General features: G+C 38.7%; 1 protein-coding gene across 2 annotated transcripts in view; it reads left to right on the top strand.

Moving 5' to 3' along the window:
• The window catches only part of Fancl (FA complementation group L), a 76,405-nt gene that overhangs the window by 47,048 nt on the left and 13,417 nt on the right, over nt 1-15,940 (top strand). For both annotated transcript variants that reach the window (XM_041669654.1, XM_041669653.1), the window contains exon 7: nt 813-881. In XM_041669654.1, the coding sequence (XP_041525588.1) occupies nt 813-881 (69 nt within the window). The remainder of the gene's footprint in view (nt 1-812; nt 882-15,940) is intronic.

The raw sequence follows: 15,940 nt of genomic DNA, 5'->3' as shown, positions 1-15,940 counted from the left end.
TTTTCAATTATAAATGACTTTGAAGATTTCAGAATTATATTTTAATTGATTTTGAAATATAATTCTCTGATAAACAATTTAATTTTAAAAAAGCTATTTTTTATCCTTGGTAACATCGAAACCTAATTTGCTCTTATGGCTATCATTTTTTTATATAACTAAGTAATTAATTTTCTAATTGTTTTACCAGTTTTAAAGTATTTTATTGCTTAAAACTCGAAGTTTTATTTTTCCCTAATTTCATTTCATTATTTCTGTTTTATTTTTGTTTTCTTTTTTTTTTCTTGATATGAGCAGATGCTTATTATGGGAAGTTACATTTAAATTAACAATTACATATAGTCATTGCTATGTGCTTCTTGATTATCTGAACAACACTGTATATTCAGTTGATAACTGAAGCTAACTGATATTAAATTAATGACCAGAGGAATTGAATAACAATCGATTTAATCTCTGTTTAAAGAAATACTACATTTAGCTTTTGGTTCCTCCTCAGATCCCACCAGCAGCACTGATATTGACTCGGATTGCTGCTGGTTACTCAGCACTTTTTAGAACCCCCTCATCACTGAACCCCATACCTCCTAAGCCTGGGGTGGCTATTAATCAGCTCTCGATGTCACTACAATTGTACAGTTACAGTGTGTGCATAGGTGTATATATTTAATGTATATATATCACATAATTATAACAGCGTTATATATTTTGTAGCTATAATGCTTTTCCCAGTGAATCTAGTCTTTCTGAAGTGCTGCAGGTCAGGTTGTCACATAGGCACAGGAGTGACCTGCTTTCATGTTTTGTCACAGTACCCTGTGGAGCCACCAGAATGTGTTGTGGACTTTCCTGTTCCATTTTCTCTTTCCTGGACACCACAGGTAAATAATAAAGTTGATTTTAAATAATTAAATATTATATTCTTTTTAGTTGAATGATCATTTTAGAGTCTAAAATTATTAAATTGTTTGTTTTTAAGCATTTATGTGAACCCTTCTGTAATAATTCATATTTTTTCAAAAATTAATATCTAGAGTTCTCAGTAGTCCTCATTGTCCGCTAGGCAGTTTCGATGCTCACCTTACTAGACCTGGATGGAGGTGGGTGGTCCTTGGACTTCCCACAGGGCAGGGAACCCTGATTGCTCTTTGGGCTGATGAGGGAGAGGGAGTTGATTGGGGGAGGAGAAGGGAAATGGGAGGCAGTGGCGGGGAAGAGACAGAAATCTTTAATAAATGAATAAATAAATAAAATTAATATCTAAACTTTTTATCTCTACATGTGAGCATGTACACATACTTGTCTAAATTGCTTTAGATGAACATGTAGAAACTTCACTGATGTACAATGTTTTGATAAATTATTAAAAACTCTTTAGAAAGTAGTGAATCTGAACAGAAAGTGTGTGGAATTTTGTATGTTGCTAAATTGTTAATATTGAAGACACATATAACCTTTGTAGGAGAGGAATGAAATATGAACTGTTTGTCCTATGTCTTGTCAGTGCTTACTCTTCTTGGGCCAATTCAGTTTCCTAGTACACTGATAAAGACCAATGTCTTTATGTTCATGATATAAACGGATGTTCTGTACTCAGAAGATGACATTAGTAGTGACACATATCAGAGGAGGACAGTGTCATGATGATATTGTTCCCTGTCCTCTTTTGCACCAGTTCTGTCAGTTGACAGTACTAGCAGAAGACACCTCTGTTTCCAGAAAGTGTTCACAGTAATCCTCGACAAGTGTGCTCTAATGGGAAGACATCCATATTTTTTTTTCTGAACTGCTTAAAATATGGAAAAGTTTATGTTTAAGATGCATGAATACATTGGTTTTAAATGTATATGATTATTGTCTGTGTTGGCGTGTGTAGGCACGTGTGTGCTCTCGAGCACATGTGGTGATCACAGGACAGCTTTGTGGAGTTGTCTTTCTCCGTCTTTATGTGGGTTTCGGGGACTGAACTCAGGTTACCAGCCTTGAGTGGCAAGCTTTGCCCACTGAGCCATCTCACCTGACCATAAATTAATCTTAAAATGCATAAGAAGACTTAAGTTTGTGAGGGTTTGAATAATTAATCAGATATTTTAAGTCATCTTTATTTCTCCTTTTTTCTTTAAAAACAACAACAACAAATCCCATTTCCTCTCTTGGAAATTGATAAAACTCAGCAACTAAAAGGAACATGCGATTTTCTTTTGGTACCAGATATAGCTTTTAAATTTATAAAAATAATGTTTTATTTCTTTTCAACAGTTAATTTGTCTACAAATTTTATTTTATTTTTTCTTTAGAAACATCTTTTTCATTTGACTCTGGCAACATTGTCTTTGTTAAACTTCCTTGAGGTCATGAGTAAACACCGCATCTGGGTACAGACTCTTTCTAAAACCGGCTGTGGAGCTCACACTTTAATATTTATATCAGCGGTGACGTTCTTAGTTTCCTTTTATTGTGGGTACAGTGTAAGTTTTTTGAAAGGTAATGAAGAGTATGTGTGAACCGGAAACTGGGAGCCGTTTATCTTCAGTTTGGTGTTCCTGCTTTTCCCAAGCTGGAACCGCAGGCTTGTGAGTGTGCAGTTAATAGAATATTAACCCATTAAAGCCCTAGATTTGACTGTTGGAAATTTGCTTTTGTAATAGCTCCAAGCAAACAGGGTTAATTAGTAGTAAATGGAATATCAATGTTTTAAATTTGTAGACTATGTTAAAATTATTATCAGAGTTCTAGAAAAGTGAAGACTCCTTTTATTAACCCACAGCTCACTTTTGATGAATATGAATTTGTCCCATTTGCTTTAGATGTGTCTCTGGCTCTCTCCCTTTCCATTAGATATAAAAAGTTCTTGGAGCCACACTGGCCCTACTCCCCTTTCTGGACCTCACTTCTGTGGTATTAGTTTTCTAAACAGGACTCTCTTTCCCTTCCGTTCTAAGTATGCTATCTGTGCACATTCTTATGCTATATTTGCGATGTACAGGATTTTAAATCAGTATCGTTTAGTTGTTTGTCTACACTCATCTCTGTGTGTCGTTTACCCATTTAAAATGCTATATTTTTATATTCATCAATCGGTAAATTTATTCACTGCCCTTTTGATAAAGTTGTCCACGGTTTCTTGTCAGCCTGTACTAAAACACTTCTGTGTACTCCCCAGTGCATATGTATGAGGATTTCTGCATGGATTATTCCTATAACTGTTACATGGTATATGCCTTTTTGAGTTTCCTAATTACTGCCAGCTTGCCTTCCCAAATTGGTTGTGTATATCTGTACTTAACATCCAGGCACACATAGTAATTCTTACATTATCATATGTATTTAGATCGTAGTCTGCCTTTAATTCTTACCAAGAATTGATAATCATTGCCGTACTCATAATCTCTGCCTGTTGGAAGTATTTTCAGAAGCTCTGCATCTCTCATATTGTGTTGATGCCAGTGCTCTGCTGGTTACGTAGACTATGGACATCTTTTCATGGCTTCTGTTTTAACTCTGTTTCCTATGTTTTGTCAGACTAACAGAGTGCTTGTGTATATCAGTTTTAATGGTTTTGATTTTTTTTTGCATGTCAAGGAAAATCTATATCTTTTTTTCTGAAAAGATATAAATTTATAGTTTGTTCTAACAGCTATAATTTGTTCATATTCAATTCAAGTGTTATAGAACAATCTAAACTTACTCTTGTCTATATTATACATGTAGTTTGGAGATGTCTTCATTCTTATCAATTTGAGGTAATTTCAGTTTCTTTTAAAATATAATACATATAAAATTTTGAAAGTTTAAAAATGTTTTTGTTTGCATGTATCGACCTATGCTTTTGTAGTGGAATATGAACTCTGGTTGTCTTCAACATTGAATGTTGGCAACACTGACTTGTTTCTGGAAAGCAAGGTGCAAGGTGCAGCCGCATTGCACACAGTTCTTCACAGACTGGCTGGGGCCGTTCTGCTCTACAAGTTTGGGGTTTTTCCTTTGTTTTGTTTTCCTATCTTTTTTGTTTATCTTAATTATTTTTAAGCAGTTTTATTCTTAAGCAAATGAATGTTATTGTTGTAGTCTTATAATGCAGTCATATTAAAACCCCATATACGGAGCCCACGTAACGATTTTACAAAGCCTTTGTCTGCTTCTGTAACATTTCTTCTCTGGCGTCAGTGTTCCTGGACTTTAAACACGGAAGATCTCTATGTTCCTTTCTTTTTGTAGCATAGCAGACATGGCTTTGTGGCATCATATTAAAAATGGGTAATTTTCCTTATGGTCCCCGTCTTCCTGCTGGGCTGATAATGTTGTGATGTATTTTTCCTTTGCCCTGATGAGAGGTCTGCCGCTGCTGCTCTGACATGTTCATTTGGATGAGTAATTATAACGTGCACAGTGTCAAGCTGAAGATGGTAGGGTCTGTGCGTCATGACAAGCCCAGTAGCCAGTGCAGGTGTCTCACAGCATGAGCAGCAACAGCCAGTGTATTCTGGCTCAGAGGGGACGTTCAGAGTCGTAAGACGCAGCGGCAAGGGCAAGGCTGCTGCTGCTATTGTGGCAGTGCTCTGTGCCAGGGACACAGTGTCTGCATCTCCTCCGATGCTCATTGTGTTCACTCGGTAAATCCTCCTTTTAGATTTTAGTGTGGAATGTAAGAACCGCTTGTGATTTTTATCGCCCCCATACCACATGTGCTGTGAAATATGTTACCTTTAAGATTTTCCACACAGGCCATACATGTCAGTATTGTCAACGGATGGGCTCGAGTGTGGCTAATGTGATTTTTAGAACAAAATGAAAGTCTTTTTATCCAGGTCACAGACTAATCAAAAGTAGCCATTTTTTTTTCCCCCCGAGAATGTGTCATTAAGTACAGATTTGGGGAAATAGCCTTGCCACAGGCATCGGAATATTTAGATTTGATCAGATACATTGAGCAGTGGCCTGTGTATTTTCTGCCATGGAGGAAGCTGCTCCTTCTGGGACAGTGCATGGATGGAGAGAGTGACGGTCGTGATGAAGCCTCTGGCAGGGGTCTCCTGATGACTGAAGAGTGTCATTAAAGGCAGAGCCCTGGGGAGTGGCAGGGCCACTGTCCTTTCCTCGAGGCTGCCGGTCTGCAATCAGACATCTTCACTTCCCTTCGGTTTACACGTCACCATTTTTTGTTTGTTTTTGTTTTTTTAAGACAGAATGCACAGGATAGCCCAGGCCATCTTGGAACTCATTGTGTAGCTCCAGTGGTCCTGAAACTTAGAGCAATCCTTCTGCCTCAGTCTCCTGAGTATAGAGCATCGGTCAGTGATGAGCTATATACTTGGCCCTTAACCTGTGTAATTTCATACAATTGTCTTGGCTGCCTTTTGCCTCAGTTCGTACATACATGAATTTTTCCTCTTCACAAATGTTCAGGGAAATAGACTTTGTTACAGAAACACAACTTCTGCAGGGCCCTCAGAGCTCAGCTATCTGCTCTTTCTGGGCCAGAGTTAGCATAGGCAAAGAGAAAACAGATTCTAAACGGCCAAATCAAATCCCGTCTGGGCACACCAATGTATGGTGTTGTGTAAGTTATTTAATTTTATAAAAAGAAGGAAATAACATTTGTGTCTTTGACTACATACGATAAAATTTGGGATATGAACAGAAGTGCTTTTGAACTGTAAATTGTAACACAAATGCAGTAAGTTTTACCCCAATGAGCTCTTAACATAGAGCTCAGAGAAAAAGAAGTGTGTTATGTCTACGTGTATTATATATCTATCTAGTAATAGCGTATATGTTGTTACATTTGTCTTAAGGATTCTCCAGGTCCCAAAAACTGTATGATGTTCCTAGATCTCAGTGAGCTGTGTGGGTGTGGAGATGGCTAACCACATGTACAAAAGATGAATGTCTTGCTTTTTATTGGCTAACATATTGCTTGCATTTAAACTAATATTTGATCTTTGGCATCAGCTGATAAAGTATTTGTGCAGAGCAGGTGCCTTAAGAAAAAGGAAAAATACATCAGATTGTGTTTTAAATATTTTAGTATTGGATAAAAAGATTATTTTAACTAATATATATGAAGCACATATATAATATTAACATTCTCTATCATCCATTCTGGTAAGTTCATATGTTATATCTATTTGTTCTTAAATTATTTTTAATGGGCATGCAGAATAATGATTTCCATTAATGGCATTTCCATGTGTGTATATCATTGTACTGTACTCATCTTGGCTGCCCCCCCTCCCCACTTCTCTCTACTCTTTCTCTCGACCTGGGACTAATTTGGAATGAATGGATATTAGCACACTTATGCATGGGAGTATTTGCATTTTGTAAAGCATTCTTCAGGGGTCAGAGGTATGATTCAGCAGGTTAGCATGCTTGTCACCAAACCTGGCGGGTTGGGCCTCATTTCAATCTCCAGGTAAAGGAGAGAACTGACTCACACGAGGTATCCTCTGACCCTCACGCGTGCACTGAAGCATTTGCGCACACACACTAAGTATATTGTGGTTTTTTTTTTTCTGAAAGCATCTTAATATAGTCTTTGAGAAAATAAACATTCAGTTTGAAGATAAAAATGTAGGAGGTTGGAAACAGAATGGTGAGCGGTTCTGAAATGTGTGAGAGGTACCAGTTCTTTCTGCTTGGAAATGCCTCCCCACACACAGGGAGATAGAAATCGAGTATTGAAAACCAAACCAGCTAGTAGGCAGAGAGGGAAGCAGAGCTGGAGGAGGAGACAGTAGAGGCAGCACAGCAGGGCATATTTATAAAGAGCTGTCAGTGTAGCTTAGTTCCCTGTGTCGCACTATGGGAATATGATTAGCGGCCAGCATACAGTAACAGAAAGTTAGACTGGTCCATGACATTGCACAAGCCCGAGGAGCTGTTTGGATTCCCAGCACCATGTAAAACTGACACATGGTGACACTTGTCCATAACGCTAATGGTGTGAGGCAGAGACAGGCAGACCCTTGAATCTTGCTGGCCTAGCTGAATCTGGGAGCTCCAAGTGCAGAGGAAGACCGTGTCTCTAAAATAAGGGGAAGCTGAGGAAGCAGTGTATCTGGTGCTGCTCTCTGACCTTCATGTATGTGCAGACACATGTGCACATATACATGCCCTACACATGCCTCTCACACACACTCAGACAAAGATAGACTGACTGAAGTTTTAGCCAGTTGACTCAATTTTTTAATCGTATAAAACATGGGATAGTTAAGGACAATATTAAAAGTGCGTACTCTTTTTCAACATAAGCTTGACAGACTTTTTCTTTCTTAAGTAAGATTGCTCCAGCTGTTCTGTCCAACATAAGGTGCTTCTGCTTCATTTATCCCCGGTAGCACATCATACCTTCTTCACACAAATTGAAAACAGCAGCAAATTCTTAATATTTGAGATGTTCAGTTGCAGTTGAAAAAATATCAGCTCAAGAGAGACAGCAAGTCCTTCGTGGATTTGCCTGACAGGAAACATGGGCTTGGATAGTTCCAGTCACAAATAGAACTACAGATTCCAGTTAGGACACCATTGGAAATGCAGGTGAAATCAAATGGGTATGTAGGTTTGTTTAGAGATCCCTGGTTGGAAATATTGCTGTCAGTATGAAAATTAAATTTCTGAAGTTTAATCTCTTCATGTTTTCACATTCTGGGTAAGTCTCTTTTGAATCTCCCAAAGATAAAGATAAAAATGGTTATTATAGGGTTTATCCGCAAGAACTATAGAGAAATATATTTAAAAAAATCAGAATGAGAAGCAACTGTTGCAAGTACTAGAAAATTATGCTATTAATTTAAGTGTCATCAGAGCACAAAAGCTCACATTCCAGGACTATGTGAACATTAGTAAAATACTGGAAATAATAGTGCTTAAGAGGAACACGCTAAACTCTGAGATCTGCCGAAGTGACTGCCATTATTGCTTCTCTTTGGGTGTTAGGAAAGTAACACAAGGCTTTTAAAGACAAGAAGCAGTGCACTTTGAGACTGGCAGTGTTCACACTTTAGTGCTTAAGTGCTTTCCCAGTTTAACATGATTTAATGACGGCTATGGAGCAAGTGCCAATATCTTGTCTCCCATGTATATGTCTTTCTTCCTTCTCCAGTGTCCGTGCTATGTATTTGATAAGATCTCATCATCTCTGTGGGTACATGAACCAGTTGCTCCTTTGTCTTTTCTTAGCTGTAAAGAGTATTGTTATTTTTTCAAAAGTTTTTAATTCTTAAGGAAAACATTGCTAAAAGTACTGCTGGATCTGTTATTGTCCAGAGAGTGCAATGCATATTTCTTGAACTGGTTTTATTGAGCTATAATTGACAAAATAAATGGAGCACATTAAACATGTAAACATTTGGGTGAGCTTTGACAAATAATTGCCCATGAGGTCATCTCCGTTCTTATGATCACCAACATTTCTACCACACTCTCACTCTTTCCTTCCCCTCTCGTCTCCTTCCTTGTCCCGTCCATCCTCATCTCTCCTCTAACTTTCCTCACTGTTTGTGTCGTCTCTGCACTGCCCTGTGTCAGGCTGCTTTCCTTAATATAACTGGCCTGAGGTTCCCCATGATGCAGCATGTCGTACAATATTATGGATGGGGCCGGGCGGTGGTGGCACATGCCTAATCTCAGCACTCAGGAGGCAGAGGCAGGTGAATCCCTGTGAGTTTGAGGCCAGCCTGGTCGATAAGAGCCAGTTCCAGGACGGCTAGGACTATTACATAGGGAAACCCTGTGTCAAAAAACCAATAAAATAAAAAATAAAATAAAAAAAGAGAGAGAGAGAGAAAAAGAAGGAAATATTATGGACGGACCACATGGTGTCTGTTGTTCCCTTGTCTGTGGACACAGATGTTCTCAGGACTGCCTCGGCTTAGGCTGGGGAAGTGGCTCACTGGCTAAAAGTGTTTGCCTCACAAGGATGAGGACCTGAGTTAAAATTACCAGAGCCCACATAAAATCCGGACGCGGAGTGAAAGCATCTGTAATCCTAGTGCCTTACGATGAAGAGCTTGCAAGCCAGTTAACCAGGCAAATATAGCAGGACAACACCAAAAACTAATGAAGTCCTGTGTCAAACAAGATTCCGGCAAGGATTGGCACCAGAGGCTGGCCTTTGACCTGCAAGCTACTGCCGTGACACACACATGTACACATAACCATACATACAATTTAACCCCTTTTTATTTTAATGGAATATAATGACATCATTTCCCTCATCCCTTTCCTCCTCCAAGTCCTCCCCGATGGCTCTTTCTAGTACCTCTCATTTCAGGGCTGACCACTTGCTGTTTGATAACTAATTAGGGGCTCATCACCAGGGAAAGAGATTTGTCCTTTTCTAAGTGGTCATTAGTTGCCTGTAGATCTTGGTCTAGAGGTGAGTTCCTGGTAGAGTTCTGTCTTCTGGGTTAGCATATCTGTTGATGTTATCCTGTTCAGATCGCATTTAGTGGCCATGTTGTTGAGGGTTTATCTTCCCTAGCATTTCTAGGAGACACAACCTCATAGCACACTTCCTGGTCCTCTGGCTCTTACAAGCCTTCCACCCCCTCTCCTTTGACATTCCCGAGATTCAGGAGTTTTGTTGAACTTGTAACCATTGAGACTACACACCCCACGATCAGTTGGTATCTGCATTTTCACACACACACACACATTGTTGACATGGTAAAACAAAGCTGCTATTATGAACAGTGTGTGCCATTATCGAAGTATGTTTTCATTTCTGTTGAGTGCGTGTTTAGAAGTGGCTAGATATTACAGGAGTTGTCTCTTGAGCTTCTTAGGAAACTATTAAAGTATTTTTCACTGTTGTGCTCTCTTCCGTTTCTAACAATGATATTTGAGACTTTCTGCTTGTCAGTTTCCTTGCTGACCTTGCTACGCTCAGTTTCTTTCATTCTAGTTACCTAGGTGGACATTTAATGGTATCTTAAATATCTTTAATTTTCATTTTCTCATCGACTAAGGGGGAAGCATCTCTTGGTATCTTTGGCATCCTTGCATCTCTGCTGAAGTGCCTGCATAATTTTTCTCAAATTCTTCTTGGACAGAGAAAACCATGTCTATGCATTGGAAGATTCAGTGTTGTTACAATGCCATTTCTCTCCAGATTGACCTGTCTATTTTATAGAAGTCAAATAAACGTTCTGTTTATTTCTTCAGGCCTGATAATTATTTTAAGATGATATCGAAACACAGAGGATACTGACGGACAAACAACTCTGAAGAACTGAGTTGGCGAAATGGCCACATCAGTTTTAAGACTTGGGAATCCTTTGTTCTTCAGGAATCTGGTGTCACAAAGGTAGACAACTAGGTCACTGGGACACAACACAGAACAGACTCAGACGTCTGTGTTCAGCAAGGTGCACACAATGGGTACAGCAAAGGCAGTCACTTTAACAAGTGATGTGGTGACAGCTGGAGTCTGGGTGGCAGAGGTCAAACTGACTCACACAAAAAGATGAACTCCAGATGGACAGTAAATGTAGCATAAAAGCTGAAACTCCAAAATTTCTAAAACAAATGTAGAAAATAGTTGACGTTTTAGGTCAGACAGCAGCTTCTTGTCTTGTTATTCACCAGAAAACAACATTTAGGAGGGAACAACTTGGTAATTGTAATTACAAATTTCTCTCTTTTTTTTCTTTTTTATTACTATATAAATAATACCATTCAAAATTTTCACTTCCTCCCCTACTCCCACTTCCTTCCCAATCACCCACTCACACTCCCTCCCTCCCCCTCTACTCCTAAGAGAGGGCAGGATTCCCTGCCCTGTGGGAAGTCCAAGGTCCTTCCCTCTCCATCCAGGCTTAGGAAGGTATGCATCCAAATAGACTAGGATCCCCAAAGGCCAGTACATGCAGTAGAGACAAATCCCAGTGCCATTATCATTGGCTTCTCAGACTGCCCCAACTGTCAGCCACATTCAGAGGGTCCAGTTTGATCCCATGCTGGTTCAGGCCTAGTCCAGCTGGATTTGGTGAGCTCCCATTAGATCAGGCACACTGTCTCAGTGGGTGGACCAACCTCTCGTGATCCTGAATTCCTTGCTCATATTCTCCCTCCTTCTGCTCTTCAATTGGACCTTGGGAGCTCAGTCTAATGCTCCCATGTGGGTCTCTGTCTCTATCTCCATCTGTCACCAGACGAAGTTTCTATGGTGATATTCAAGATAGTCATCAGTCTGACTATGGGACAAGGCCAGTTCAGTCACCCTCTCCATCACTGCCCAGGGCCCTAGATGGGGACATCCCGTGAATACCTGGGAACCTCTCTAGAGCCAAGCCTCTTGCCAGCCCCAAAATGGCTCCCTTAATTAAGACATCTTCTTGCCTGCTCCCATATCTGTCCTTCCTCCCTCTCAACCATCCCACTCCCCCAAGCTCTCCCCAACCCTCCCCCTCTCCCCTTCATCCCACCCTACCCCCACCCCATGCTCCCAACTTTTGCCTAGCAATTTTGTCTGCTTTTAATTTCCAGGAGGATCTATCTATCTATCTATCTATCTATCTATCTATCTATCTATCTATTTTTTGGAGGGGTTCACCTTATTACGTAACTTCTCTACCATAGGCTCAATGTCCTTTGTTTATGGTTAGAATCCACTAATGAGTAAGTACATACCATATTCATATTTATGGCTCTGGGTTATCTCACTCAGGACAATGTTTTCTGTTTCTATCCATTTGCATGCAAAACTCAAGATGTCATTGTTTTTTACACTAAATTGTATATATTCCACACTTTCTTTAGCCATTCTTCCATTGAGGAGCATCTAGGTTGTTTCCAGGTTCTGGCTATTACAACTAATGCTGCTATGAACATAGTTGAACAAATGCTTTTGTGGTATGATTGGGCATCTCTTGGGTATATTCCCAAGAGTGGTATTGCTGGATCTTGAGGTAGGTTGACTCCCAATTTTCTGAGAACCTGCCACACTGATTTCCAAAGTGGTTGTACATTTTGCATTCCCACCAGCAATGGATGAATGTACCCCTTTCTCCACATGCTCTCCAGCATAGGCTATCATTGGTGTTTTTGATTTTAGCCATTCTGACAGGTGTAAGATGGTATCTCAAAGTTGTTTTGATTTGCATTTCCCTGATAGCTAAGGAAGGTAAAGATGTCCTTAAGTATCTTTTTGCCATTTGAAATTCTTCTGTTGAGAATTCTCTGTTCAGTTCAGTACCCTATTTTTTAATTGGATTATTTAGAGTATTAACGTCTAATTTCTTGAGTTCTTTATATATTTTGGAGATCAGACCTTTGTCTGATGTGGGGTTGGTGAAGATCTCCCATTCAGTAGGTTGCCTTTTTGTCTTAATGACAGTGTCCTTTGCTTTACAGAAGCTTCTCGGTTTCAGGAGGTCCCATTTATTCATCATTGCTCTTATTGTCTGTGCTGATGTTATACATAAGAAGTGGTCTCCTGTGCCTATGTGTTGCAGGCTACTTCCCACTTTCTCTTCTATCAGGTTCAGTGTGATCGGATTTATATTAAGGTCTTTAATCCATTTGGACTTGAGTTTTGTGCATGGAGATAGCTTGGATCTATTTTTATTCTTCTACGGGTTGACATCCAGTTATGCCAGCACCATTGTTGAAGATGCATTCTTTCTTCCATTGTATAATTTTAGCTTCTTTGTCAAAAATCAAGTGTTCATAGGTTTGTGGGTTAATATCCGGGTCTTCTATTCAATTCCATTGGTCGACTTCTCTGTTTTTATGCCAATACCAAGCTGTTTTCATTACTGTAGCTCTGTAATAGAGTTTGGTGTCAGAGATGGCAATGCCTCCAGAAGTTCCTTTATTGTATAGGATTGTTTTGGCTATCCTGAGTTTTTTGTTTTTCCATATAAAGCTGATTATCGTTCTCTCAAGGTCTGTGAAGAATTTTGATGGGACCGTGATGGGGATTGCATTGAATCTATAGATTGCCTTTGGTAGAATTGCCATTTTTACTATGTTGATCCTACCAATTCAAGAGCATAGGAGATCCTTTCATTTTCTGCTATTACCTTCAATTTCTTTCTTCAAAGACTTAAAGTTCTTGTCAAATAGATCTTTCACTTCCTTGGCTAGAGTTACCCCAAGATACTTTATGTTATTTGTGGCTATTGTGAAAGGTAATGTTTCTATGATTTCCCTCTCTGCTTCTTTATCCTTTGTGTATAGAAGGGCTAGTGATTTTTTTCTTTGAGTTGATCTTGTATCCTGCCACATCACTGAAGGTATTTATCAGCTGTAGAAGTTCTTTGGTAGAGTTTTTGGGGTCACTTGTGTACACTATCATATCACCTGCAAATAACCAAGTTTGACTACATCCTTTCCAATTCGAATCCCCTTAATCTACTTATATTGTCTTACTGCAGTTCCCAGAACTTCAAGCACTATATTTGAATATATGAAGAGAGTGGACAGCCTTGTCTTGTTCCTAATTTAAGTGGAATCACTTTCTCTCCATTTAATTTGATGTTAGCTGTTGGCTTGTTGTTTATTGCTTTTATTATATTTAGATATAATCCTTGTATCCCTAATCTCTCCAAGACCTTTATCATAACAGAATGTTGAATTTTGTCAAATGCTTTTCGGCATCTAATAAAAGGATCATATGTTTTTTTTCTTTCAGTTTATTTATATGATGGATTGCATTGGTAGATTTTTGTATGTTGAACCAGCCCTGCATTTCTGGGATGAAGCCAACTTGATCATAATGGATGATTTTTTTTATGTATTCTTGGATTGGTTTGCCAGAATTTTATTGAGAATTCTTGCATCAATCTTCATGAGTGAGATTAGTCTGTAATTCTCTTTCTTGGTTGAGTCTTTGTGTGGTTTTGGTATCAGGGTAACTGTAGCTTCATAAAAGGAGTTTGGTAATTACTCTTCTGTTTCTATTATGTGGAACACATTAGTGAGTATAGGTATTAGCTCTTCTTGGAAGTTCTGGTAAAATTCTGCACTAAAACCATCTGGTCATGGGCTTTTTTTTGGGGGGGGGAGATTTTTGATGATAGCTTCTATTTCTTCATGACTTATAGGTCTATTTAAATTGTTCACCTGGTCTTGATTTAATTTTGGTATATGGTATTTATTTAAAAAATGTCCATTTCTTTTAAATTTTCCAATTTTGTGGCATAGAGTCTTTTGTAGTAAGATGCAATGATTCTCTGAATTTTCTCATTGTCTGTTGTTATGTCCCTCTTTTCATTTCTGATCTTGTTTGCGTGTTCTCTCTCCACCTTTTGATTAGTTTGGATAGGGGTTTGTCAATCTTGTTGATTTTCTCCATGAACCAGCTCTTTGTTTCATTGATTCTTTGGATTGTTTTCAGTGTTTCTATTTTGTTGATTTCAGCCCTCAGTTTGATTATTTCCAGTCTTCTACTCCTCCTGGGGGAGTCTGCTTCTTTTTTTCTAGGGCTTTCAGGTGTGCCATTAAGTCTCTAATGTGAGCTTTCTCCGTTTTTTTAATGTGGGCATTTAGTGCTGTGGACTTTCCTCTTAGCACTGCTTTCATACTGTCCCATAGGTTTGGGTATGTTGTATCCTTATTTTCGTTGAATTCAAGGAAGACTTTAATTTCTTTCTTTATTTCTTCCTTGACCCAGGGGTGGTTCAATAGTTGATTGTTCAGTTTCCATGAGTTTGTAGGCTTTCTGGGGGTAGCATTGTGGTTGAATTCTAACTTTACTCCATGGTGATCTGATATTACACAGGTGGTTACTACAAATTTTTTGTATCTGTGGATGTTTGCTTTGTTACTGATTATGTGATCAGTAACATATCTCTGAGCTGTTTTTGAGAAGGTTCCATGAGATGCTGAGAAGAAGGTATATTCTCTTTGTTTGGGTGGAATGTTTTATAGATGTCTGTTAAGTCCATTTGATTCATTACATCTGTTAAGTTCTTTTATTTCTCTGTTAAGTTTCTGTCTAGTTGACCTGTCCATTGGTGCAAGAAGAGTGTTGAAATCTCCTACTATTCGTGTGTGGGGTTTGATGTGTGCTTTGAGTTCTAGTAATGTTTCTTTTACATATGTGGGTACTTTTATATTAGGGGCATAGATATCCAGGATTGAGATTTCAACCTGATGAATTGTTCCTGTTATGAATATAAAGTGTCCTTCTCCATCTCTTCTGATTGATTTTAGTTTGAAATCAATTTTGTTAGCTATTAGTATAGCCACACCCACTTGTTTCTTAGGTCCATTTGATTGGAAATCCTTTTCCCAACCCTTTACTCTGAAGTAGTGTCTGTCTTTGAAGTTGAGGTGTGTTTCTTGTAAACAGCAGAATGTTGGATCCTGTTTTCTTATCCATTCTCTTAACCTGTACCTTTTTATAGGTGAATTGAGTCCATTGATATTAAGTGATATTGAGGACTAGTGATTCACTCTGGTTATTATTTTATTTTAATTTTTGGTGGTAGTGTTTGTGTGTTTCCCTTCATTGAGTTATGCTGATGCAGGGTTGTCAGATTCTGTTTTATTATGGATGTTGTTGGCTTCCTTGGGTTGTAGTTTTCTTTCTAGTACTTTCTGTAAGGCTGGGTTTATGGCTATATATTGTTTAAATCTGTTTTTGTCCTGGAATATCTTGTTTTCTCCATTGATGGTGAATGCAAGCTTTGCTGGGTATAGTAGTCTGGGCTTGCATCCATGGGCTCTTAATGTCTGCAGCACATCTATCCGAGACCTTCTGGCTTTCATGGTTTCCATTGAGAAGTCAGGTGTAATTCTGTTAGGTTTACCTTTATATGTTACTTGACCTTTTTCCTTTGCAGTTCTTGATAGTCTTTCTTTATTCTGTATGTTTTGTGTTTTGATTATTATATGGTGAGGGGATTTTTTTTATTTTAATCCAGTCTATTTGGTGTTCTGTATGCTTCTTGTACCTTCATAGGAATATCCTTCTTCAGGTTGGGAAAGG

The sequence above is a fragment of the Microtus oregoni genome, unplaced genomic scaffold, assembly GCF_018167655.1.
Source record: "Microtus oregoni isolate MIOR12 unplaced genomic scaffold, Mior012 000019F_ref0000042, whole genome shotgun sequence".
In the NCBI taxonomy this organism is placed as follows: domain Eukaryota; kingdom Metazoa; phylum Chordata; class Mammalia; order Rodentia; family Cricetidae; genus Microtus; species Microtus oregoni.
This window is presented reverse-complemented; position numbering and strand designations above follow the sequence as displayed.